The 26,397-nt window shown below is 50.0% G+C and overlaps 10 protein-coding genes across 10 annotated transcripts; 5 read left to right on the forward strand and 5 right to left on the reverse strand.

Annotated features, from left to right (window-relative positions):
* Positions 1-679: 679 nt before the first annotated feature.
* Positions 680-1,981, forward strand: N7459_002768 (tRNA-specific adenosine deaminase; the record flags this gene model as incomplete). The annotated part of the gene is made up of 1 exon (XM_056941953.1): positions 680-1,981. The coding sequence occupies one exon, from the start codon at positions 680-682 to the stop codon at positions 1,979-1,981; it is 1,302 nt and encodes a 433-aa protein (XP_056801836.1).
* A 247-nt stretch (positions 1,982-2,228) lies between these two features.
* erg24B (uncharacterized protein) lies at positions 2,229-3,855 on the reverse strand (the record flags this gene model as incomplete). The annotated part of the gene is made up of 3 exons (XM_056941954.1): positions 2,229-3,337; positions 3,421-3,725; positions 3,779-3,855. 3 exons carry the CDS (start codon positions 3,853-3,855, stop codon positions 2,229-2,231), a joined length of 1,491 nt encoding a protein of 496 aa, XP_056801837.1.
* A 319-nt stretch (positions 3,856-4,174) lies between these two features.
* On the forward strand, positions 4,175-5,835 carry N7459_002770 (uncharacterized protein; the record flags this gene model as incomplete). Its single annotated transcript, XM_056941955.1, has 4 exons — positions 4,175-4,542; positions 4,606-4,905; positions 4,981-5,107; positions 5,632-5,835. 4 exons carry the CDS (start codon positions 4,175-4,177, stop codon positions 5,833-5,835), a joined length of 999 nt encoding a protein of 332 aa, XP_056801838.1.
* Positions 5,836-6,218: 383 nt separating this feature from the next.
* On the forward strand, positions 6,219-7,259 carry N7459_002771 (3-oxoacyl-reductase; the record flags this gene model as incomplete). The annotated part of the gene is made up of 3 exons (XM_056941956.1): positions 6,219-6,701; positions 6,737-7,086; positions 7,145-7,259. The coding sequence occupies 3 exons, from the start codon at positions 6,219-6,221 to the stop codon at positions 7,257-7,259; spliced, it is 948 nt and encodes a 315-aa protein (XP_056801839.1).
* Positions 7,260-8,743: 1,484 nt separating this feature from the next.
* N7459_002772 (putative C6 transcription factor) lies at positions 8,744-11,641 on the reverse strand (the record flags this gene model as incomplete). The annotated part of the gene is made up of 1 exon (XM_056941957.1): positions 8,744-11,641. The coding sequence occupies one exon, from the start codon at positions 11,639-11,641 to the stop codon at positions 8,744-8,746; it is 2,898 nt and encodes a 965-aa protein (XP_056801840.1).
* Positions 11,642-12,478: 837 nt separating this feature from the next.
* Positions 12,479-13,330, reverse strand: N7459_002773 (uncharacterized protein; the record flags this gene model as incomplete). Its single annotated transcript, XM_056941958.1, has 3 exons — positions 12,479-12,593; positions 12,650-12,731; positions 12,784-13,330. 3 exons carry the CDS (start codon positions 13,328-13,330, stop codon positions 12,479-12,481), a joined length of 744 nt encoding a protein of 247 aa, XP_056801841.1.
* Positions 13,331-14,130: 800 nt separating this feature from the next.
* On the forward strand, positions 14,131-14,941 carry N7459_002774 (bZIP transcription factor; the record flags this gene model as incomplete). Its single annotated transcript, XM_056941959.1, has 2 exons — positions 14,131-14,154; positions 14,216-14,941. The coding sequence occupies 2 exons, from the start codon at positions 14,131-14,133 to the stop codon at positions 14,939-14,941; spliced, it is 750 nt and encodes a 249-aa protein (XP_056801842.1).
* A 2,111-nt stretch (positions 14,942-17,052) lies between these two features.
* N7459_002775 (uncharacterized protein) lies at positions 17,053-18,054 on the reverse strand (the record flags this gene model as incomplete). The annotated part of the gene is made up of 4 exons (XM_056941960.1): positions 17,053-17,253; positions 17,316-17,832; positions 17,915-17,943; positions 18,001-18,054. The coding sequence occupies 4 exons, from the start codon at positions 18,052-18,054 to the stop codon at positions 17,053-17,055; spliced, it is 801 nt and encodes a 266-aa protein (XP_056801843.1).
* Positions 18,055-23,297: 5,243 nt separating this feature from the next.
* Positions 23,298-24,542, forward strand: N7459_002776 (uncharacterized protein; the record flags this gene model as incomplete). Its single annotated transcript, XM_056941961.1, has 1 exon — positions 23,298-24,542. One exon carries the CDS (start codon positions 23,298-23,300, stop codon positions 24,540-24,542), a length of 1,245 nt encoding a protein of 414 aa, XP_056801844.1.
* A 743-nt stretch (positions 24,543-25,285) lies between these two features.
* On the reverse strand, positions 25,286-26,153 carry N7459_002777 (uncharacterized protein; the record flags this gene model as incomplete). Its single annotated transcript, XM_056941962.1, has 3 exons — positions 25,286-25,429; positions 25,642-26,038; positions 26,113-26,153. 3 exons carry the CDS (start codon positions 26,151-26,153, stop codon positions 25,286-25,288), a joined length of 582 nt encoding a protein of 193 aa, XP_056801845.1.
* Between the last annotated feature and the right edge of the window lie 244 nt (positions 26,154-26,397).

Genomic DNA, 26,397 nt, shown 5'->3' on the forward strand with positions numbered 1-26,397 from the left:
GGGGGAAAGGATTTGTGCCGTCGGGAGGGAAGTTGAGGAATCCGCAAAGATGGGATGCGCGAGTCCGGAGAAGTCGAGATCGGCGGGTCGTCACGTGGGTGGATATCCAAATCACTTTTCGGCCACTTCGCGCTCTTCTGAAAATCAGAGGTGATTCAAGTTTAGTCTGTGTGGTCTCCTTTTGTCTTTTCTTATTCTCTTCATGCGTATCAATGTCTGAGCCAGCATGTGCGGAGTCACTGCCATCCCGGATAGCCTCGCTAGTCCATGCCTATTTCGATGCCCTGCCTACACGCAGTAAACCAGCCATATTTCCTGATGGCTCACGAGAGTGGATCCCAATGACTGGCATTGTGGCTGTCAAGGGTAGGTGTTTCGACCTCTTGGTTACAAAATCTCTATAATAACCATCGCGATCTTGTCCTCGCTAGGAGAAAATACATCATCGGAAAGTCTTCATTGCATAGCTGTCACGTAGGTTATCCAATCAGACCAGGCTTCCAAAGTCGTCGGTTCTTTCAGACTGCTCCAAAGCTGACCTATTGGAAGGAGCGGAGCGAAATGCCTATCTGCATCTCATGTTCCTCGCTGTCGAGGACTTGTCCTCCACGATTGTCATGCAGAGATCTTAGCGATCCGTGCATTCAACTACTGGCTTCTAACAGAATGCCACGCCGTCATGGCGGAAGAGAAATCCTCACATTCACACACAACTATGGAGGAAAAGTACATCGACGGTTCAAGATCACCCTTCATTCGCAAAACGAAAAATACAACGACCGAAGAGGCATTCAGCCCACCAATACAATGGCCACCTTTCGAAATACAGCCAGATATCAAAATATACATGTACTGCACATGTGCGCCTTGCGGCGACGCAAGTATGGAGCTGTGCATGGCGGCCCAAGAAGACGCAACGCCATGGGAAGTTGTACGCCAGCCGAATCTGAACCCAGAAACCCAAGAGGCAGACCCCCTCATCGAAAACAATCTCCTAGACGGCCGGGCACATTTCTCTCGTCTTGGAGTCGTCCGTCGAAAGCCGGCACGGACAGATGCAGAATCCACTCGCAGCAAGTCTTGCTCTGATAAACTTGCCCTAAGACAAGTGTCCTCTCTGCTTTCATGCGAAACTAGTCGCTTGGTCGCCCCGACCAAGAATGCATACTTGTCCGGATTGGCTCTTCCCGAAGACGAGATCACTCACGTTGGGTTCGATCGATGTTTCGGGGAGACAGGCCGCATGGGAGCTCTGAAGGGGAAGTCGTGGCCTAATAGTCCAGGAAGAGACGAGAATGACGTCGGATATGGATTCCGTCCGTTCCAGGTTCTTCCTGTATGTTCTGAGGAAATCGAAAGGCTCTGGCAGTTTGCAAAACCAAAGCCTATATCAGCTGGTGCTGTGCCACAATCCGAGCTAGATGGAGGTGGTGGTACTGCCCCCGCGGTCACACCCAAGAAGAGTAAGCCGGGGAATGTGAGTGCAGTGTGGATTGCAGCTCCGTCCTTTACGCATCCGTGTATGTTTATCTCAGACACCGGAAGCAAGTCTCTACCTGCGTTGCGCCGTTCCAAAACGGGATTATATGAGACCATCATCAATGGAGTGAAGCAGGGTAACAAGGCATCGGCGCCCAGTGCACGGGGGGCTTCGTCACTGTCGCGGGCCAAATTATGGGCTCTTCTTCGTGATATCACTGGATTTGAAAATTGCCATCCCAGTGTAGATGAAACTCTAGTCAAGGAACAACGGCCAGGCACTGTTGTATTTGAACGGCCTTGCGTAACCCAGCAACACATTCAGAGCGTGGCCACCTACGACGAGCTGAAGCGAACGGAAATTGGCATGACCGACCCGCTTCGAGTTCGTAAAGAGGCCATACAGGATGCCAAAGAAGTTCTAAAGGGGTGGATACCAAATGCTAGGGACGAGAACTGGGGACTAGATGTGTTGATTGATCCTAAGAAGCGGAAGCGTTGATACTCCCTGATTTGACACCATTAAATTTATTAATAGAGCATGATTAGCCCGCATCAGGCCCATCATGGACAGTGCAAGCTCCTCTCGCTTGTTTCGTAGCACTCTTTAAACATAGCCTAATTACTGTACAAATGGCACTTTTGCGCTGGGGTCGAGCCCAGCCATTAAAACAGGGAAGATTGCCCGATTGCCAACCCTTTCAGTCTCTTGGATATCGCATATCGGGAGAAGACGCGGGGGGACCACCCTAGTAGATCCCCGGGATGATGCGGCTGCGCACGATAGAGGTGTAGCGGTCCCAATCAGCCCCATACTTTCTACGGCACTTCTCTTCATCGCGGATCTCTCGGTGAATCAAAAGAATTCCGAAATAGAGCATGTAAAAGTAGGTGAGCAGCATGCCCCAGCCGCGCATCTCTGGGGTCTGGACAGCCTGCTTCTGGTGTTCGCCACTGGCCGGGTTGATGGTTTCAATGATAGCGTAGCCTGCGATGCCGGTAGGCAGGCAGTAGGCCCACGACATAACCCAGTCACCAAGGTAGTTGATATGCCGGGCCAGACCCCACCATCCGGAGATCATCAGCTTAGATCCAGACTTGGTCTCGATGAACTTGATGTGTTTCACGCGGGGGTCGTTGGGGTCGGTGCGGAAACGGTTCTTCTGGTTGTTGGCACCGCGGAAAATCGAGTATCCAACGGCGGTGACCCCCAGAACGAGGGCAATTCCAGTCCATCCAAGTTGATGTGGGAAGACGGACAAGTAGCGGCTCTGGACGTTGTAGAGGTGGGGAACCCAAACCACATCGCCGAAAGACAGCATGAAGCCAAATCCATCCATAATCACATCAATTGTGGTCAAAATGGCCGGTTCCATGTATAGTGCGTCCAGCACGTAAAATCCCTGGAAGAGAGTGACCAGAATGATGGAGTCGGTCACGTACCCATAGGTTCGGTATTGGTGAGCCACATTGGACAGGTTCAGGATGATCCATCCAAGCAGACCGGGCCTCATCTCCATGAACACCAAGACATCGATGGTGCGTGAAGTCTCACTGACGAAGGGAATCGGCAGACGAATACGAGGGTTCAGTTCACGGCCGATGAAGAAATCATACAACGGATTGCCCGTGTGGCCGCCAGGTGCGAGTTCGCGAAGATCCGGGTTCGGCTGTCCCGGCTCGGGGACCGAAAAGCTCTTCAGATACACAAGAAGCGCAAGCGTCGAAGAGATCAGGAGATTGGCGGTGATGACTTGGATGTAGTTATCCCACAGGAAGGTCCACACCACGAAGTCGGCTCCATACATGTGGGTACCGGCGGCCAGGCCTGAAAGGATGACAACGGCGGAGCGGAAGGCTATTACAAGAGAATACGTGAGCATTTTTCTGCAGAATGGTGTGTCGAAAACACGACCCGGTCTTTCAAGAACCTCGCCGTACCATTAAACTTGTACTTCAATCTTCCTCCGCACGCCAGAGAAACACCCTCTGCCTCCTGGCCAGGAAGGAACACCTGTAGGAACAGGCTGAAGGCGTAGTAACTCATAGTCCACAGTGTTACCTGGGTATCATAGAGCCCCACGAATCCTTCCTCTGGCCAACCCACTTCGCGCTTCAACTGCTTCAGGGACAAGGTCGAGGGGTGCAGTAAGGAGGGCGCGGGGCAGCCCGACACATCGTTGCAGACGAAAGCGAAGACATAGATGAGGATGGGAAGTCCAACCACGATTCCAAGGGCTCCTAGGCTGTTGGAGAGGTCAGTGGAAGCTCGTAGGATCGGGAATTGAAATAGACGTACGGTCCGCCGAACTCGTAACCGCGCTTTTCAGGGACGGGCTGGATGGGAGCCTGGGATGAAGCTTTTTTAGGCGCCATGGTCGCAAGCACACTGGCAACAAGATGATCAAGAGACAAGAGGAGAGAAATCGCGGCCTGGCGAAACGCGAAAGCCAAGCTGGGAGAGAGGCAGAATTAAATAGCCCGGCGAAGCGATCGCGTACCACGCCGGATCCCGTGCGCCCGCGGCTTCTCCGCATTGCCAATCAGCGCCTCGGCGATGCAACGTAAGCTTCTCTGCTTCCATCCCTTCGATTCTCCGCCAACCTTCCACCCCCAGAGAGCTGGACTCCGATTCCTCAATTGACGTTCCTTTGCTTCTCCGAGTCTGCCGAGACTTATCGCTCTTCTTTCAGCCATGAAGCTGAACTCCGCTCATTATTCCCTTCTCCTATCTTCCCTCCTGGGACTGTCCAGTGCCGCACCGGGCTCCTCTCACCTAAACGATGAATCCCCATGTGTGGCTCGCTCGCCGGCCACCGGCCTATATTACGACCTCAGCTCAATCTCATTGTCCCCGCCACAGATGAAAGATGGCAAGAAGGTGTACAAGGATGACCGGGAGGAGAGCTGGCACGCGAAGGGACATGACTACCCCGCCAATTTTACTATCAACATCTGCGCGCCGGTGATTGAGGACGTGAAAGATGTGGTCGGCGTGAAGGCTTCCCGGTGGGAGAATATCAGCGCATACTATGAGGAGAAGGGGAAGGTATACTCGATAGGGTATGACAGCAAGAGGCTCCGGGATTTTGAACACCTTTGCTAACGGCCGTCGCTTTCGTCCAGAGAGGAGGCTTCTGATCCCTTCTTCCGCGGGCGAAAACTCATCCTAAACTATACGAACGGCTCCCCATGCCCCGACGATTACAGCATTGGCAGCGCCAATGGTTCCGTTCGGAGGAAGTCCACCATGATGTCCTTCCTTTGCGATCGTGACGCGCCGGCCAACCAGGCAACACCGTCCTTTGTTGGTACTATGGACTCCTGTACCTATTATTTCGAAGTCCGCAGTGCCGCTGCATGTGGTGGAATCGCTGCGGATCCGAACGCAGGTGGGCTAGGACCCGCTGGAGTGTTTGGCGTGATGTAAGTCCCCCTTCTCCCCCTGGGACCTTTTCATGGAGCGGCTTGAATGTATACTGATACTACGGTGGGTTCTAGCATACTCATTGCGGTCATCGCATACTTGATTGGCGGCTGTGCGTATCAGCGAACAGTCATGCACCAGCGCGGTTGGCGTCAGTGCCCCAACTTCAGTCTCTGGGCTGGAATGTTCGACTTTGTCAAGGTAAGCTTGCTGGCCTTGGTGCCTTGTCGGTCTCGCGGAAAGTTTAGATCTGGCGTTGTGGCATCGCACAGGCATAATTCAAGCATGACTAGGCTGCCGGCTTCGCGGTTAGATTGAGATTGGCCCAGCGGGTCTGGGGCCCAATCTCAATGAAATTGCGCTCACATGTTGATCATGCTGCTGGTTGCCCTGACTGCGTTTGTTTCTTTACCCCATGCCCTTAGAATGTTCTCGCATTTCCGTCATTCCCTCACCCCCCCACATGTGTTGACCACGATGTGTACATCTTTTATGACTTTGAAACGAGTTTCCATGATCTTCATACACCACTGGAATGGGCCGCTGCTCTTTCACTTGGGGTCCTGGACATTGGGGCTTTTTTTCTTCTAGATAGCCACACCTTCAAGTAGTCGGCGCTCTCCAGCACTTTCCATTTCTGCATCCTGTCACTAGTCTTTGGAAACTTGGCTTCATTCTCGTCTGATCTAGGCACGCAGTGTGCTAATCAATCTTTCTTTCAACAGGACATGGCCATTATTCTGGTCTCGACGCTGGGGAGCTGCTTCAAACGCTCACCGTCGAGCAGTGGCTACACCCGCGCTGGGGGCGATGGTCGCGGCAGCTTCATCGGTGCGATTGGTGGTCGCGGAAGAGGCACCGGTGGGCGTCGCGATGTAGACGCAGAGAACCGGTTGATAGACCAGTTGGATGAAGAGTGGGAAGATTAGGACCGTTATACCAGTTGGCTAGTTGATCTTATAAGTCCTCCACCGGCTGAGAACTCTGTCACTGTCGAATTAACGCTTTCAATTGAGCTCAGAAGACATCACCATAAAAACTGCTCTACATTTAATGTTCGACTTGATCGGAGTCGGGACGAGGCGAGATTGATTTTCGGTCTCGAATCTTTCGGAATTAGCATCGGCGGCCCGTCTTTCGGAGTTGATCTGCCGTAGTATCGGCTTCGGCTCCAGCGATGCTTTTCGCTTTGTGACTCGCACGGCCTATATAAGTATGGAGAAGTATTCATCAAAAACCTCTCGTTTGCATTTCCTTCGTCTCAATCATCCCCTGTCACACACACACACACACACACACCCACCCACCCACCATGGGCTTCGTCGGCTCCCTCTATCGGCAGGTATTCATCCGACCTGGTCCACTCCCCGAAGATCTGGACTTGTCAGGCCAAACGATTCTCGTCACTGGTGCAACCTCTGGAATTGGCCTTGAAGTTGCCGAGCAATGCGTCCGGTTGCAGGCGGGCCATGTCATCTTGGCCGTCCGAAACACTCGCAAAGGCGAGGAGGTCAAGCAAAAGATTCTACGCAGCAATTCGACATCTACCAAAACACTGGTCGACGTGTGGGAGCTCGACTTGGAATCGCCGGAGTCTGTATTGGCATTTGGCCGCCAGGCTCAACGTGCGTTAGATCTCCTTGACATTGCCCTCCTCAATGCTGCCGTCTTTCTATTTTCCTGGACTGCTGCCCAGTCGACTGGACTAGAAAGCAGTATACAAGTCAACCAAGTATTGAATGGGATGCTGTCATTACTTCTGCTCCCTGTCCTAAAGAAATCGCCCGTGCAACTGGTCGGCCCACTCGGTTGACATTTACCTCCTCCGAGGTTCATATGTGGACGACATTTCGTGAGCCAGCGAAAGGTACGGTTCTCCAAGACTTGAGCAAGCAGGAATCCTACGACCCATGGAATCAGTATTTCCGCTCCAAGCTGCTCAATGTTTTCTGGGCTCGAGAACTGGCCGAACACACATCGTCGCAAGACGTTATCATCAACATGGTGAACCCGGGGAGTGTGAATACATCGCTCCATAGAGATGGGTCAAAGCTGGTCCAGGCTTACGATCGCATTGTTGGGAGAACAGTGGAAGAAGCAGCCAGAATGTTGATCAGCGCTGCCGTAGTCCATGGGGTGGAAACCCATGGCGAGTATTTGAGTGAAGACCGAGTCACCAAGTAAGTGGAGCCGTCTCTCTTTGCATGGATTGAATGCTAAAACAAGTGTATCAACTAGATCGTCGGCCTATGTACGCAGCGACAAAGGCGCGCTCATGCAAACTCGTATCTGGGACGAGACTCTCCAGGTCTTGCGGCAACTGATGCCCTCGGCTGAGCTTGACAATCGCTGAGAAGAGAGAATCCCTCCATCTTGTTATCCACGGCACAAGAGCCGGTCTCTACAGTGCCTTCATCGATCCCTGGGGTGTCTTAGCACGTCCCGGCACCTCCGCATCGAGTACTGCAGATTCGACAAGTGATGAGACAACTCTACTTCGCTTGGCACACCGTAACACTCTTGTTGACTCGACCTGCGATGTCATCTCATCCATTACCAAACTCTACGCACTAACAGGCGGCGACGCGTGCGGCGCTGCTGAGCGGTTCTGTATGCTTCCCATGTCTCTCATTGAAGCCATCGCATGCTTGGGGATGTGTCTACTGTCTTCTCGCCTTACGGTGGACAAGGGCCTACAGGTTCCGGCAGAACCGCAAGGGAGACTTTCCACGTTCTCTGATGCTTTTGCCCTCTTGCACCGACAGGCTCGAGATTCTAACATCGCCACGCGAGGTGTCGCCATGTTGGGGGGTCTTCACGATAGTTTGTGTACCGTGCGGCAGCACAGTTCAACTCGCTTGGGTCCAGAGACCCCTGGCACAATTATTTCCAGCGAGGGACAGCCTACTTCACACTTGAATGGACCTGATGATCTGCTAATGGGCCGTTTGGATGGCAGTCGTGACACTGCTCTTGGACAGGATGGTTTGCTAGTGCTCCCGAATTGGATTCCATCGTTCATGGAGTCACCGAGCTCCTCGTGGGGGGTTTTGATGATAGCTTGATATTTGGTGGTGGCTTTAACTCCTAGGATGGTGATTTGTAGGTTAATGACAATTAAAGATGGCTCCTGATGGTGACGGCCATGGAAAGAGACAATGCTGGATGCATCCATGGATATATATATATCTTGCACAGAAACTTGGGCATACTTAGACGAGAAATAAGTCAAACCCATGCGCGAAATACTGATACATGCGTAGGTAGCAAAGGAATTTCCAGCGGGCTAAATGATAAGTGGCACCTATGTTGATGACAACCTATGAAGCTATTTGACCTCTAATAAATGTCTCTGAAGTAAAACCTGTAGTATACCTATAGTGCCGAGATTATTAACGACTAGCATCATTGGTCTAGTGGTAGAATTCGTCGTTGCCATCGACGAGGCCCGTGTTCGATTCACGGATGATGCACATTTCCTTTTTGTCATTTTCATAGTTTTTTGCACCTCTTTAATTACCTAGGTCGGTACCCAGAGTATGTTGGTTCTTTCTTGCATCTGAATAATAAAAATTTTACAATCTATTTTCAATAGAGCACTGGCCTGATCCTGAAGGTAATGTATCCATAAAACACCAAACTATCTCCATGAGATATACACGCCAGGCAGCTGGCAGTCAAGGTATGTACAGAAAAGACAAGACACGCCGGACTTTTGGCAAGTAGAATAAGTGGCATCCGCCAGACCTAGATTTCAAACCTTCCGATCATAAATAACATTAAACCTGTCGGTTATCGAAGAGGCCTCCTATACGCTCTCATAAGCGGGGCCTGAAGCTACCCGTGCTGCGAGTCTTGTCCTATGCTGGGCCCGCCTGGACCCAAGTCATACGCACCCAATGGCATGCCGCCTGCTCCCCCAAAGGTAGACATGCTTGGAGCAGGCGCCTTGCCACCGACACCCGGCACCGGTGATGAGGAACCTGGCGCGGGCGGAGGATTTGTGCCGGGGTCGAGAGACGGGTTGACACTGCCAGCAGGGTCAAGGTTGAAGGGTAAGAACCAAGCACTGGGTTGATAAAATTCACCCGTTCCGGCTGGAGCGCTAGGGTCGAGCTGCCCTGTGAATAATGCTTGGTCTGTATTTGTATCGATACTGTTGATAGGTGGCATTGGTGGGTTGTTGGTGGGCATAAAGTTGGTGGGATCAAATTCCGAGAAAGAGCCGTAAACAAATTGTCGGTCAAGCTGTGGCAACTGATCTGGCGTGATACCGAAATCAAAGGCGCCTTGACTGAACGGAAGGCCACGGTTCTGGGATAATAAGGTTGGCTGGGGAAAAGCGCTGCCTGGAACTCCAGGGGTATTCCCGATGGTCATATCTATTGCCTGGGGCGGAGACTTCTGGCTGGCACCTGAGTTGCCATCGGAAAGTTTGCTGTCCTTACGCGGGCGCGATTTGCGCGGAATAGTCGGCTGCGGTGATGGCGATAGACTGGCAAAGAAGTCTTCCACACTTTGGAGATCGGGTTTCTGTCCCATCACGGCGTCCTCACCAGTCTCCTTATGGCGGGTATCCGGATCTTCCCAGTGCACCCTTGACACACCGTGAGGATATTTGTCAAACCAGTCACCATACTGGAACATCGGGGCCAGTGTGGCGCCATTCTGGATTGCCACAGACCCCTGGATGGCAGCATCCGCAAATTGCCGATACCGATCTTTTGCACTTTCTACCATGTAGTGGAACATCCCCCAATACTTCTTCATCTTGTTGAGATAGCGGTAGGTATGGCGAAGGTTCTCCTTCGACCGCACTTCTAACTGTGCGTTCTTCGAGAAGATCCCCCAAATATGAATAGTGCTGGCGGAGTATGCACAATAGCCGGCAAAGGGAACAGTGAGAGGATAAGCCGAAGCCCGATCAAATAGCACAGAGATGTTATGGGCCGCTTCCACTGCTGCTCGACCGGCGTTGCTGAGAAAGGGTTTTGGCATGTCTCGAGGCGGTCGTCCGCCTGGAGAGAGGGGAATGGCGAATTGATTTAGGAACAACATATTCTGGTGAACGATGATATGAAGGAAAAGAAACTGATTTGCAATCTTCTCTGCCGCGTGAATTTGGAGATTCTCGTAGGTGAAAACAAGAGAGCTCGGCAGCGATGCAGAGAATTCTTCAATCTGTCGCTTGAGGCGCATATACCCAGACTCGGGATGCCACAGTGGTTGAGTATCTTTCCGTTTCCCACCGAGATTCACATAATCAACAATGCGGCCCCAGATGACGATGGCACGAATGATATATGCTGACACGCCCATGTTCTCTTTTGCATTGGACAATTGGCCGGAATCCTCCGATGTAGGGTTAAGCACATTTCCATCCAAGTCTTCCGTGGGACCAGGAATCTCCATTTGAAAGTGAGTCTCCTTGATGGGTAGCTGGATTTGGAGAAATTTCTCGTTTCCAATGGGCGGGCGCTGGCTTCCCGACGAGTTGTAGCGATCCATCAAAAAGCAGGCCCACATGGTTCTTCGGCGAATCTCTCGATCAGTGAAGCTCAATTGTGAGCTACCATTATCCTGATCGAGCAATGGATCGCGCACGAGTTCTTGATGCAGCTGCAAGGCATATGCCATTCTCAGAGCTTGGCCACCAAAGGACCAGCTTCTTCCACCGTGACATGTTCCAAACTCGTGAAGGCCAAGCAGCAGAAAAACGGTGAGGATTGTGATATTGGGTTCGTCATGTCGGCTAAGAGCGATGGCCGCGGCCGGATTGGCCCAATTTTCACCGCGCAGAAAAGGTGGCTCTGAATTGAGCTGCGGATGTGTTGAGAATCGAGCGGACACCGCACAGACCGCGAGAATGAGGACCGGGGGAACCGTGCCTGCTTTCAGCCGGCGCATGAAGCTCGGTTTATGCAAAAGTAGATATGACTGTCCATAGATGCAATCGAAGAACACCTCCGCGAGATGCTCTTGTATTTCCAGTGAGGGCAAAAACTCCGCGCCCGCGGTCAGAAGCCCGGAGCCATCGGTAGACTTGATCTTGCGGTTCATTGGGAATGTTTCATGTGGTGGGCGACGCTCTTCCCGAGTCCATTCCTCCATCTCCGCGGCGAACGCCTCATCCGCGCTTCGTTTCTTCTGCTTCAGAGCAGCCTGAGTTTGTGCCGAGGGCTTGACGACCGAGCGGCCGATGGAGAACATGTCTCTCGTCTCGTCCTTGGGGATCGTCTTGATGACGCGATCTTCCATCCTCTTGAGCCGCTTGTCTAGCATGGCCATGTAATCTGTCCGCGGAGCCGCTTTCCTTGTTGTCACTTTGTAGACGCATGGAATCCGTGAGCGAGTACAATGCTTGCACGCGGGCTTCTCACCCGAGCACCGTATCTTTTTACGGCGACAGGCGATGCAGGCCAGCGGCAGTCGCTTCCGCTCCTTCCCAGCCTTGGTCTTCATTTCACTCCATGCCGGTTTATCATCTCTATCCCCGAAGTTCGGGCCATCAGCGGCATAGTCTTGCGCAGTCCCGTCGTGCTGTTTCTCGAGCGCACCGTCATCCGGTCCCGTCCCAGTCGCGGGGTCGAACGCCTGTGGGCTACCGGCATCGCGGGAACTTGCATGGCTTTGATTATCGAAATCGTCGAGAGTCGCCGCCGGATCCTCCTGGCCTAAACTGGAGCTAGCACCAGAGGTCTTCAATGGCAAGTCGTCGGAGTCGGGAGGGATCATGACGGGTGCGGGTACCCCAGGATCCAGACCCGAAGCATCGTTCGGCGCAATCAGGCGATGGAGGGAAGACAGGACCCAGGATCTGGTGCACGGAGGAGGTTAGCCACAGTGAGAGGGGGGGGGGGGGGGGGGAAATGGGGATTTGTAGCAGCGGCGAAATCGGCCGGTGGAGGAGAACGTGAGGAGAAAGAAGGAATATGGGGAAAGGTGCAGCGGCGAATGGCGGCTTGGCAAAGGTCACTGGCAGCGCCGGAGCTTAACCTTTCCACCTCCGCGACTTGACCAACTGACGAATTAAATGGCCCGGATTTCCAGCCTCAAAGCTCGAGGCTTGAAAGAGGGGGGAAAAGCCTGCACGCAGCGACCCACGAACTTGAGTGGCTCAGGTTACATCGTACTTGGTGGCAGATACACTACTGATGGACGAAGGACGTTATTCCCATAGCTGCTAAGCTGATAGGCCAATATGGATGTCTCGCTAGCCAACTACATATATACCTCAGTAGGTGCTGGACTCCCAACTGGATGGTCCACATTCGGGCCGAGCCATTGCTGGGCAAGTGACGAGAAATATCCCAAGGAAACCACACAGCATGTGGTAGTTTGACATATCAGACTATAGTCTCATGATAAATTTATTAATTGAGAGTTTGACTTGCATCGACTCTCAAATACCGTTTGAAACCCAGGCAGTCACCCAGCCGTTCTTGTCGTTCACAGCGATGATTCCAGATATCATAGGACATAAGCTATACCGTTCGCCATCCAGTTCCTCCCCAGTACAATTATCACTCATCGTGACCCTCTTACCATGCACAATAGCCGCTCAGTTGGTATCTATGATGACTTGGGACGTCCGGGTTTCCCGCGCGGCGTTGCCAGCTCGAGCGAGTTCAGAATCTCCGCCCCAAGAATATAGATGTTGTAGGTTGGGAAGATAATCCAAAGACCACTGCAACTCTTTGTTAATTGTGATTTGTTCACTTGCATGTGTCAGGTCGAGCTTACTTGGGAACAATCCAATACAGGATCAGAGTCAATGGGTCATTGTGTCCGATGTTAGTGAAGCCCGAGAACAGCTCATTGAGCCCTATGTGGATTAGCCAAGGAATATGGAGCTCTCTAGACAGCGGGAAGCATACAGTAAAGCAAGGTCTTGCTAAGGGTCATCACCGATGCGCTATATGCGACCAGGAGTGCGATCGCACCAGTTCGACCAGCTACCACTTTGTCACCCGTTAAGAGCCATCGCAGGCCCTTCCTGAGCCTGGGCGCACCGCGGCCACTGGTGACAGTTGCGCCATGGACATAGATCACCCAGAGGTAATAGATGTAGCCAACAGTCTCGATCAGATTCATCACTGTCTGCGCGGCAGTGAAGCCATTACGCGCATTGAATGCGGGCCAGCCGTAGATGTAGTCGACAGTCCCGTAGAGCGCGTACGGTGTCCAGATGGGCGAATGCAGCCGGCCACCGGGCATACTATGCGGTCGCAACAGCACATATCCTGCATCCCACGCGACCAGCGGCACTGAGACGACGAGCCAGATTGTGAGCGCGGCCGATGGGGTGTGCACCCATTTGCGCGCAGTGCCGTTCGTTATCGGAGCTGGTGACGACTTGGCCAGCTCCTTCGAGGCTTGCGTGGGCGATGGGAAATCGCGGGGATGATGTCGCGTGGAGACCATGGCGGGCCAGGGCGGGTTTGCGATTGGGATCTCAAGTCGCGAAAGTGGAGAGTTGTGGGAGTCGCACAATCAAGCACAGTACAAGGTTGACCGCAACAGCAAGAAGAATGAGCGGAGACAAAGTTGTGTTTCCATTTGATGCGTGGAGCTATCGAGGGCAAGGCTACATAGTTGGGCTAGTGCGAGGAAACTGCTGGGGGGCGCATGCCAGAGACTGACGACCAGTGACGTCGTTGCAGCGCTCGAGGTGGTCGTTTGCGGGCAACTTTGCAGCACGCTTTGGGGCAAGATTGGCTATGGCGAGGAACGGGAGTTCATTGGCCTCGAGGACAGCCTGATGCCCTTGGCGTCTAGCGAACGCTCTCGGTGCAGTAGCGTCAGTTCAGTCCATCGTCGCTGGAGCAGGTCGAGTCTTACCCCAATGGCTGTGGATCCAATCGGCGTAATTTCCCTTTTTCCCTTCCCTCTTGTCCTTGTTGAAACTCGGCTGGCCGCGTGGGTCACTCGCTGGTCTGATAGAATCGAGTATTGGAGCTTGTGGGGAATGATTCCCAGCTCTCCCAGGCCAACATTCTCACAGATGGCGTTGAACAATGTGAAAATACTCGGCGAAATGACCACTTGGAAGCCTGGCGATTCTGGCAGCAACACGTGACGCTCAGGGAACAACGGATTGCAATCGCGAGTTTGGAACCTTCAGGAGACTTGACGTTGCAGGGACGCACGGCGTCGGGCTCTACGTCCATTGACATGTCAAGGCTTGTCACCCAATCCAAAACATTCCATATCGTACGGTGACTATGGACGCGGAGAATAGCCAGAAGGTGCGCATGAATTCCGATCTGACCTCAGCGGTGCCCGGGTAGAATTTGACCGAGGTTGCAGCATTTCGATCGTCTTGCGCGCGTGCGTGAGAACCAGCGCAAGAGCCGGGCGCGCAAGCTGGAGCATGTCCGAGATCTAGAGCAGCGGCTAGCGACCTGCAAAGAGCAAGTCCAGAGCAAGGATATCCAGCACCGACTGGCCATGCAGAAAGTCGAGGCGGAAAACCGCCATCTGAGAAGTTTACTGGGATCGTTGGGTGTCCCGGAGAGCCTGGTACAACAATATATCCAACTGGCAGATCAAGGCACTGCTATCCATCGAAAAATTGCTATACCTGCCATGCAACAGCCGAACAAAAGATCTTCAACAGCAGCATCCGATAAGACCGATTTACGGCCATCCTGTGCGGTACCCAAAACATCTGATCAGACTCCAATACCACCTCAAGAGATTCCTTTGAAGGAAAATACCAAAATGTCAGCAGACAACCCGCCGAGCGACTCGAAACCTGCACAGCAGGTAGGTCCAGGCAACCCGCGCCTATGCAGTTGTCCAACCGAGAGTGGTGCCTTGACTTCCTTCCCATCTGAGGGAGATGTACTAAATAGTACCCTCTGTGCGATAGCCGAGGAACTCGTCAGCCAGTACAATACACGGGGAGCTGATCTAGAGGGGATCAAACGAAAGCTTTGGCCAGGTTTCAGAGCCGGAAACACAGGCGATGGCTGTCGAGTGCAAAACCAGGTCTTGTTCCAAGTGTTGGATGAGATCAGCAACAGCATTTAATTGAGTCTGTTCACGAGCACTTGCGCATTGGCATTGTGCAACCAAACATTCCTATCCCCTACCAGTCACGTCGTCTCCCAAACCATTTGACTGGATCCACCAATTCCAACAACACGGGAACTTTCACTAGCAGACCAGCAGTCGCTGCCAAGGCTTGATCGCTGTCGATCCCAGAACACGCTACTGCCATGGTGATTTCAATCAAAGTTGTTGTTTGCAAAGGTAACGCTTTGGGTACAGGGACAGTTTATACTGAAGCCAGCTATCCGAATTGCCCATGGTGATTTACAACCAACCGCGCTGTGCCTAGCCACGGGCGCCCTCTCTCCATCAACCTCTCTCTTTCTTTAACGCCTCAGACGATCTTAAATCACCAAGAATACCCCCGTCCCACTACATCACTGCTTCGTCCACGGTCCAGGGTAGGGCTTTTGCTAAGGAAATAACCAAATCATAAATTATAGCGTCTTCTCAAAAGTGGATAGTATAGTAGTATTAGTATCAAAGTCGAGTCTCATTAGATGTATCTTTATAGATCTACCTAGGTAGCTCTATATAGGGGATTTCAGGTGGGGCTTTCCTATCTTAGCTGCCGCCACTTTCATGAGGGCGCTCAGGCTTATACTTGTCCCTGGTGACGACTTCCAAGGTTGCCCACCTGAGGTGGTTACGATGTTAACGTAATCCACTACCGGCAATAGGACTGCGACCCGGGCGTCGACACCTTTTCACCCTATGCAGGTATTTTTTGGCTTGCACCGAAGAGGGATGACCCTTTTCTGGGAGAATATTCCGTTGCATGCTGTAATATTTGGCAATTCACGAAAGCTCTGGTCATTGATTGACCTCGACAGACATTTCCACAAAGGGTGCGTTGTTGGTTGCCCTGGAAACAAACTCTGTTTTCTCATATATAACCTTCCCGAATTGAAAACCGGGGGAGATAACCGACGTCTCTGGAACCATTATCCCATGTCATCAAGTTATCCGCGCAAACAAGCCAGAAGAATTCTATGGCAAAAGCTTCGGATACACATCATTCCTGTCATGGCCGATTTATTCGGCCAGCCAACGTGAGCAACGCCTATTCCACTCGTATTGTGAAAATATGTTCATTGTCTGATAAGTGCTAGCTCCTGAGGGTGGTACCACAGATCACTGGGAATCTATCGCACTTACCTACAGAGGTCCTAGTTGAGATATTCAATTGCACTAACTCGTTAGATCGAATGTGTCTCTCCCTGACGTGTAAATGGATGCTCCAGGTTTCATCACTTGTGAGAATCCGGATACCGTCAGTAGCCAAGCATAGGTTCCTCCCACCATCCACCTGTGCAGATATATTTCTTCTTTTCAGGCGAATCGCACCTCGCAATGATAGTGGCTGTATCGAAAAAAGCATCGGCCTTTGCTGCGACTGCTTGAGGCATCGAATAAGGCGAAGACAATTCTGGAAAACGTACAAAAAGGACTGGCTGAAGATGGGAGTGACATCCGAAATTTGGGAAAGTGCGGTGAAGTCTTGGTATGTCAATTATTCTTTTCAATGTCCGGAATGCTGGTGCCGGGAGAGGTACGGCAATCGGGACCGCAAAGAGGGTGCATGAGCAATATCGGCACGACTGTTACCTATTCAGACAAGTAATCAAAGTCGTAAGCGTCCGTCCCCCAGTATGCTACACGGATCTCGTCCGCGAAAGGGCACGATGCTATCTGAGCAGACTGTTCGACCAATCCTCCGTGGTCAGTCCTAAATCGAGCGTTGTAGGAGGTGGATTACAGGGCGTGGGTTCAAGTCAAGCGGAGCCAAGCCTACTTTCGTGACACAATGTTCTATAATTGAGGAATTGACTTCTTGGGGATGCCTAGAAGTGACGATGTTGGATTTTGATGTCACGATTTCCAAGTTGAGAATTGTGCTTTGAAAGGTCCAATTGCTTGTTTGGGAGCTGTCATTTCTGAATATATCCTTGTAGGGCTGCCCATACTTAATTACCCAGAATGACATGCCCCTGCAGAAAAAAGTCCGAGTGACGGGGCTGACCAAGGATTCGAGCTGATAATACCTAGGTACCTTTCTTCTCCTTGGCTGGGCAGAAGGCCCCTTGAACTTAGTCTACCTCCCAGTCGTTCCGAATCGGCGTGTTCGACTGAGGTAAGAAAGTTCTCCGCGCCTCCTCGTGGACATCGTTCTCGTTGTCCTCTTCGTCCTGTACTCCTGGGTGTGAAATTCGCTGGTAATCAGGCTGCCTGCTGCCTGATTGCGAGCTCATCCAACTAGTTCGTTGGCCGGAAAGCCGAAAGAAAGCGATCTGTACAGAGTAGCAGAATATCAGCTATTACACCACGAATCTTAGTGTGGCAGTAAACCCACCTTGGCCGCGAAAACAAAAACGACTGCAGCAAATATCATCCAAGACGTATTTTGCTGCTCCTCTCTCCAAGGAGCGAAGCAACTCCTCAGATACCCTAGCTGCAACTCACATGCGTTGTCCCCGTGGTTCCGGTCTTTGAAGGGCCACGCCCTGTCATGAAGACTTCTAAGACCACAGCATCGGAACTCATCTTGGATGGAGCGGATAGCGTGCGGATTCTTAGATTGAAAGAAACCCTGCCATTGTTGGTCCAGGTTACAGGAGAGAATCCTGTCGGGGAAGAGGAACGCAAGTGCTACTGTGGCCACAATAGTCGATATGACGGTTTGTATCTGATTGAGTATACTGGATACTGTGCTCCATCGATAGTTGCGAGGAGTCTTATCGTTTGATGACGCCGGGAAAAATCGTGTAGCTATCAGTGCGAGTGTCGTGATTGGGGATATAAGTGTCGCGATGGCTGGAACCCATGTTGGCAAAGGAAGAAACAGTGCGGCCGTACGAGCCCACGATAACCTGTTCCGTGAAAGAGCTGTTAATCACTATTCTCATTGAATAAACTCTCGCTATAGATATGATGAAGAACAAAATAACTCACGCTCCAAGGATTAGGGATACAGCTCCTCCCTAATGGCGAAATTCGTTAACAGAAGTCATCGCCAAGCTAAATCTCCAGCATCTTACCAAAACAAACACGATATAGAGGAGGGCAGTCACATCGATCTTGAAGGGCACCATTTTTAGATGGTTCTTTTTAAGGCAATGATGTTATTGAAGAAGCACGATGAAGTACGATGAAGTACGATGAAGAATGGACGTGAAGGTGGTAGATGAGGTGGACGATATTGGCGGGGTTTGCATTTCTTGGCTGTAGTACCAAAACGGATCCAACCAACTAGGACAGAACAGGCTATAGTTAGTTAACTCTTCTCAGATAATAATACCATCATTAACTTCCCGGTGTGCCAGACCCGGTAAAGTTCTGCGGGAGCTTCGCTGCAGTCGATGACATTCGTGACTATATACAAAAAGGAAATACAAAAAGGCTGGAATATTAACAAATTCGTTCAAATTCCGTCAAACGGTGGTATCGCTATCCCCATGCACTAGCTTCTCGGACCGCGTCTTCATTGTAAAGCATGGGCCTCCTACCCGAATGGCGAATCATACATAGTCCGCCTGGATCAAATATTCATCTTTATGAATATAAGGCGCACCTAGAGGCGACTACAGAAAAGGTAAAGTCACACTTCGTGAATTAATCAAAGACGATAAATTACCTAATCTGAGGCAAGAATCGGTCTTTTGATCTCTGCTATCAGGGAAATCTCAAGCCGTTCTTCGCGCCCACCGCTGCCCACGAATTGGGCACCCTTGCAGATCGAAGCCCCTCCATCTTCAATCCAGCTTGAAACGAGAAGCACCCAAGTATAGGAAAGTAGATCAGAACCACATCAAACAACGATACATACATGGGTTTAATTAGCCTTGCCAAGGTTGCAGTGTCTCATTAACGAGATGCTGGGATTGCGATCGATACCCAGCCAACGGAAAGGGAGGGGAAGTGTCACATTTCCTCGTGGTTTCAAATAGCAGAATTTTAGGTACGGATGCCTAATCAATAGGTCACAACATATCCGTGCCCTCCTGCCTATGTGCCCAGATCCATGGATAAATATATATTGCTTTACCGACGTGATGGTATCACACTAAAAGCGGCGCTGTGATGCGAAAGTTTCCTACTATATATATTGCCAAGAGTCATTCCTCAGTTCCTTTCGTCACCAGCAACTGGTCTCAGTTCTTAACACCATCCACTTCTGAGCCCTGTATTTTCTCGTCTACCGCACAATAGGAGATTTAGGGAGATACAATATCGGTTCCCGACACTCAAACAGCTATGCCCTTATACCCTATCGGCCAAATGAAGCTGCCTATACTTACGTCGCCGCAGCAATTGATATAGCGCAAGCCATTCTCCGCGACCAAAGAGCTAAACAGGTTCTTTCTCGCCTGGCCCTAAAACATGACAACGAGTGTTGTCGATCTGGTCATTTTGGGAATAACGGTAGGGCCGCATGGGGGTGGATTGAATATTTCGTGGGACACCTGAATCATAAGTGGCCGCCCGTTGTGGTAGACTTTACTCTTATGCACCCTGACTGCTTGGCATACCATCCCCGAATGCCCTGGTCAGGAATGCTTGAGGAATATGGCTTAAGGTAAGCTAACTCCGATATACTGCCTTTTTTTCTGACTAAACGAAGGCTATTGCTCTGTAGAATAGGTCCGCAAAAACTTACTTTTGAAATACATAACCCAGCTCGAATCTCTCCTGGAAGCACAGTAAAGCCAATAGCTAGAGGAAGCAGCTTAGACGTCGTTCGGAGGTTCTCGCCTACCTCGCGAGCTTTACATGTATGACTGACAAGATCTCTGATATCATCTTCGATGTGGATAAAACCCAAAACCAAATTTTCCCAATTTAGTCGGAACTTCTCTTCAATTGCCAAACAGCCTATTATAGTAAGCGCTAGGGTTTCACACCTACAGAGGTCTATACTGTAAGAAAGAGCAAGGCAATTTACGATACACTCTTTGCGCGAGAACTAAGAGAGCTTTCGTATCCTATGCGAAAAAGACTTTGCACCCCTGGTGTCTACAAGAATAATGAAGGCTATTTCAATCGGATTGCTCTAGCATCTAGAAGGAAATTTGGTATCTAAGATACAGCTAGATCTGAAATACAAGGTGCTATCTTGGAGAATATACACTCTATTGGATCTGAAGTTTAGTGTCTTCAATTCTCTTTTGGATGCCCCACGAACTACATTTTTAAGGAGGGCAGCCTTGCTCGGCTCCTCGAATGCTTTCGCGTCTAGCCACCGGCTATACCACCCCTATGGAGGAAAATGCAAGATAATGACACTATTAAGAGGAAATTTCCCATTCTGAGAGAGATGGTGTTGAGACAAACATCTTGGGGGCTCTGGAGCACTATAGAGCAAAGATCAGAGAAGGGAGAGAAACTCGAAGAACTCGAAGCGGAAGGAACCCTTGATTTCGTGCTGGGAGAGGAATAATATAAGCACTGTATCTACTGAAGCAGAACACAGGTCAGTAAGCGCCTACTGAGCGCTCGGTAGGCGGTGGGGCGCGAACTGCGCCTGTAATTGGCTTATATAATACCAGTCACTGTATGAAATGTGTGGTATCAAGGGCTTCCATATTCTTAAAACATTATGTTTTTATTTACGATAGCTAATAAATAATACTCGTATTTATCCTACTTTTACTAGTTTTCCATCTCTCATCATGGCAGACTACACTTCTTCTTGGTGCCGATTTCGATACGCACAACTGCAAGATCTGATTAATACTCATGAGTGTTCTTTAACCTCAATTGAATATGAGGATGAAGAGCTTCTAGAGAGTGAGGATAATCGGATCCTACATGAGCGAAATACCTCTGAGGTAAATATATTTATGTCTAACCCTACCACAATTTCACTGATTTACTAGTAAACTACTAGTAAAGCTAACTTCGAAAGGAAGGATGGTGACCACCCGCCAATACCTCTCACGTTGTCAAATCTCAATCCAATCTCTACTGCTGAAATCGAGTTTGTGCCACTTTTACCTGAGTATCAAAACACTCATCCAAATAGATATACATATGTGGTAGATCTTCGACATATGACAAAAGAGGAAAAGGAGAATACACTCAACACAGTAAGTCTACTAGTATTTTACTAGTTAAATACTAATATGAATTAGGTCCAATATGCTCATCTTCGCGAACGCTCAACAGAGACAGTCTTTTGCTCTTTTCTTAATTGTTACACAAAGAAAAGATCCACATGTAGTGGAATCAAGCATTGTGAATATCTCGATGAGTATCTCAGTGGGATGACTCATACATCAGTTGATGAAAATCTTGTGGGTAAAATGCTTGCTTTTCGGGGTCAAAAACAAGAGCTCTATCGATATGGACAACGTCAGCGTCAATCAGCAGAGTAAGAGAAACTAACATACTAGTTAATTACTAAGAAAATACTAATTATTAAACTAATTCTAGGCTCTACGAAGCAGCCCAAACAAGATTCAGCCAACACACAGCATGCAAAAAGATATACCTCAAATATGCTTAAAAATGAGCTCCTGACTTAGCTAGGTGAGGCGCTGACCGAGCTAGAAATGTGAATCATGTGAGTCTTCATTAGGTTGAGCCTTTGCGTGGCCTAATCGCTTAAGAATAGGGGCTCATTCAACAGCATTGTTACGCTGGGTACACTTCGTGTTTTTTTTTTTAAGGTTGTCTCCATTGAATTTCGCGGAAGCGTGGTGAATGCTTTGCTAACTAGACCTTTCTCTACCCAGCTGCTCGTATTGGTCTATCAACCATGCGTATTGCTCTGGGGGAATGATATTGGAGCAGTGTGAGGTCCTGTGGAAGGCTTGACGATCATAATGATCGCGATAGATGTTTGTAGAGACAGATATATTGCGGTGAACCAGACGAGCTTGCTCTTCGCGCTGGAAAGGAAGACACATCTCGGATGGCTCGTAGAATTCTCCGGTCAGAAACCTGATTAATCCTTGAAGCTGCGCCTCAGTCAGCTGCAAGATGTGTGTTTCCTTAGTAGGGTTAATAAAGACCCCATTGCACTGTATTCCGACTAAGTACGCACTCTTGTGGGGTTGAGAAGTCCTTCCTTACCGGCGTACTATTACTCCCTTGGTCGAAGAGCACCACACCACCGAAGAGACGATCCTCGGCCCAATATCCAAAGATATCTGCGCACCCACGTGGGTAAGATCCATAGGCACAGTAATCGAGATAAGCTAGCAGAATATAATTTGGCTGATCGCCCGAGCCAGGAGCCATAGCTGGCTTTCCTAAACCACCATCAATAGCACCCAACAGAGTTGCCGCTACATCGTGGCATAAAATAGCGACGATTTCAATCAGTCGTAGAGAAAACTAGTCAGTATAAAGTGTCTCATCTCGAAACCGTTCTATAACCTAGAAGAAAAATTCACTATTAGGCATACTAAGTGGGATTTCGTCGTGCCTACCTCACTCAGCATCAATACGACATTCTTCGACACGGAACTTGGCCAAGAAATCTTTGGCAACATCGGATGCTTTTTGGCTGGGTTCCTGCTTTAGGTTGTCGTCGAGCCACCATTTATCCACATCAGGGTTAACCCAAGATATTGGTACTTGGGAATACGTTTTCAAAGCTAGTTCTGAGCCTAAGATATTGGACATAGCACGTCTGACAGCTAAGAAGTGTTCTAGAGGCAGTGTCGTCAAAAGAGCTTGATTGGTATCCTGTCCGGGGCCGGTGGCCATATTGTTATCAAAAGTGGTTTAGAGCGCAGTGAAGAGAATTTGTTAACCATTCGTGGTACCCGAGTTAGAGTAGCGACGTGAAAAGGTATCCAGGTGTCACTCAGGGGGGCCGCCCCTAGATATACCTGAATTCCGAAATACGTTTGTCATCCAATGACATAACCTTGGAACGTAATCCACAAGCGAGCTGCGCACCCCAACCACCTAAATTTAAACCAATATTAATCAACCGGAACTGCATTAAATCAATTAATGCATCTCCTAGGGGCCCTGGGGATCGGGTAGGTACTGTAGGTAGGCTGACCAGACTTGGCGCTCACCGAATCGGGTTAGGGCTTAGTCAAGTTGGGCCTCCCCCAGTCTTGGAGCGCTTTCACCTTCCAAAGTCGACCTTCTCGACGCTCTCAAGCCGAAGAGGCGTGTTGATTGTCAGTGTTGACAGCTTCTAGAAGGCATTCAACCTAACCCCCGGGAGGTATGCTGGTTTCTGAACTGGAGTGACTGGCGTCCGGTCACTTCACTCTTCCAAAATTGTACCTATGACGAGGGTCCTCCGGGACTTACGATATTGAAGGCGCAGTGACAGTTCGGATGGCCTTCTGTTTCTTCCACACCTCACAAGATGCCCTTCCAGAAAGGCCAGCTCTTAATGCGGAGATTCAAAGGAGGTTGGAAGCCTGCTTCCCATGCCACCGAGGACCTTCCATCTTCGTGTTTTGATAACCTCCCTATAGAGTTACTGCACACGATCACCTCTCTTTTGGATGACAATGAGCTGTGTTTGTTCCGGCTGTCCTGCAAAAGGATTTATGAGAGCACTCGGCGCCATTTTGCCTGTGCCTTTTTCCAAACACTGCACACAGACCTCTCGTTAACGCAACTCGAAAGGTCGAGAGCCATCTCAGCCGATCTGGAACTAGCCCCGCATGTTCGCACTCTGGTTGTGAGGGTGCTTCCAGACAGAGTGTTCGGAGAAGGCTTGTCATGGAGCCGACATTCCTTTGGTTATTTGCTGCCAGAACAAAGCGTGCAACAGTGGACCGAAATTCTGCGCCGCTTAGTGAACTGCACGACCTTCCAGCTGATTCGTCACGGCTGGTCCGATAAGGATGAAGACTTAGATCGATTTACGCCTACTGACGCCATAACGATGATTCTACATACTGTGATCGAGGCTCGCATCCCCGTGCGGGAATTCTTGGTGGATTTTAAACATCCCAACTCAACGGGAGCGAATGAACTCGACGTGAGACGCATCAATGTCCCCGACCTCCAGATGCCGGGGTTTATCGCTGCGTGGGCCAACTTGCAAGTCCTCCAATTGAATTTCACAATGGACCCGACTATGATCACCGACTGGGTCGACCCGCTAGTGCGGCACGCAAGCAGTCTTCGCAAATTGACAATCCAATTCGATCTCGGATCTGAAGCAGAAGCAATCATCGAGCGGCTCTCCTCGATCGATCCCCCTTCACAGCTGCAAGAACTGACCCTTCAATCTGCGTCAGAAATAAGCGGAGGAAGACTAAGGGATCTCCTCTACCGCCATCGCGACAGTCTTCGTGTCCTCGATATAAAATTCATACGGCTAAAGGACTCGGACTGGAAGTCAATATTTGGAGCCCTGGGTGAATTTTCTTTGCTTGAAAGTTTCAACTTTAGCTTTCTCAAAGAAGAACACTATGTTCATTTCCCGATAGCCTCGGAGAATCTGGTGACGGACGGGGCTACAAAGTTTACGTTTCGACCCAAAAGACTAGGAGGGCGGAGCATCAATACCAGCGTCAGCTGCTGGGGACCGAGTGCAAAAGTGACTCTTCAAAAACTCGCCGAGTCGATGGAGCTGGCGTCTTATTTGAGGCGATAGAGGCAATTCATACACACTCCCCCAGTGTATCTATTTTCTTCGTTCTGGTCTTCCCCCTCTTAAGTAGACCTTCGCATAGTCTATCTGAGCACCCGACGAGTATTATTGACGTATATCGTCTATAAATTAAACACATCAAGCATTGGGAAAACGTGACATGCATGCTTTTTGCATTTCTGCCTGTATTTTCAAGACTTTTCTTTACACACGACTCATCTCACTGACTAGACCTAGAGGCAAGTGCATTAAGAGATCTTCACGGTAAAGGACACGGACTCGGGAAATGCGGTTTCTTTCCGTCAGATATGCCCCAGAAGAGACAACAGACCCCAGAGGTGAATCCCACTTGCCATAGCAAATAATATCCATATATATGTAACTGCCGTGCGCATGTCTGGTACTTTTTATGGCCGCATGATAGCCCGTACAAACCAGACATTCCTACAATTTGTCTAGACTGGGGAAATCTTCACCTGAAGCGAAGAATTGCTGTAATTGATTGCCAAGGGCGAGCCCACCCATTTGCGGCTATAGGGTACTTGGGCCTAAACAGGACCAGCCAAAAAGAGCATTTAACCAGCAAGGCATGGAATCGTATGACTTTAGAATAGCTCAATTCGAATAAAGGAATTAGTCTTCAAGGATTAAAAGAATCAATGCCAGCTCCAAGCCTTGAGATATACAAATAGATCACCATTCTGCCCCAAACCTCTTAGAGCCAGTCAAAACCAGTCTTCAGCTTGCTATGATGGCACAGTTCCACAATTATTTCCATTCGCATCGTAGGCATAGCGTCTTGGGTTCTCATTCATGAGGTAAAGCTCCAGAGTCGCGCCTCCGTCATCTCTGGGCACCCAATTCACCGCGATTTTCCCAAGAGCAGCTTTCTGCCCCGATGACGTGTTCGTATACAACTGGGATGGATGTTTTCCTCAGACATGCCATTAATTTCCAACGCCTCCACAATCTTTCGATATCCCACCGACGTTGTCGGGCTTTGTGCCTGGTGCACGATCCATGCAACTGTCGCGGCGGAAACTCACATGAGGTCCACACAGTCGCCTCGATTGGATCGATGATTTTACTTTGTAGCACTTACGTCGTTCATGGTGATTGTTCCACCAGCAGAAACCTGTGGATAGTGGCCGATGAGAAGATCATTCCCATCCAGCATGATGACAATGGTACATCCGTAGACGTCGGTGGCACCGCACTGAGCTGCCTTTGTTGTGTCCAGCTTCCAGTGTTTGAATCCCCCAGTTGGGACTTTATTACCCTCGGGAATATCCTTCCAAAGATTGTACAGCGGAGAGTTCACCGGGGTTTCCAGTTGCACTTCCTGTGGAGGGATGGGTGTCCGCTCATCGTCAGAAGGGATATCGCAGATTCCGCATATTCCCAACACCCGATTGGCAAATTTCTTGTAATTGACGCGCTTGAAAATTTCTGCAGAGCTATTTCCAGTCAGATATTGGGAAGATACTGTTCCGTAGCCTCTAGGTTTTGAGTCAGTGTTAGATGTATCTATGGAGATGTTTCTCTTTGCGCGATAACAGAGGAGGGCTTATACCGGTCAGTGGGGAAGGTTTGCACTTGCAATGCAAGGAACATTGCTAGAAGACACCAGAGGAAGAGCCTCGGCAACCAATGACCTAGACTCGTCACCATGTTGAGGAAAATGCAATGCAAATAACAATGAAGAATTCAATTAAATAGCCTGCAAGCTTCGAAGGAAAGACAGGAAAAAATGGCCAGATAATTCAAACATCCTACGTCTACAATACTCCTTATATATGATGATGAATGAAATCCGAGACCAAAGCCAAGGTGGAGGCCGAAATGAAGTTGGTACGCC

Source organism: Penicillium hispanicum (assembly GCF_028827665.1).
Source record: "Penicillium hispanicum strain IBT 35686 chromosome Unknown utg000003l_segment0_segment0, whole genome shotgun sequence".
NCBI classification, from domain to species: Eukaryota; Fungi; Ascomycota; class Eurotiomycetes; order Eurotiales; family Aspergillaceae; genus Penicillium; species Penicillium hispanicum.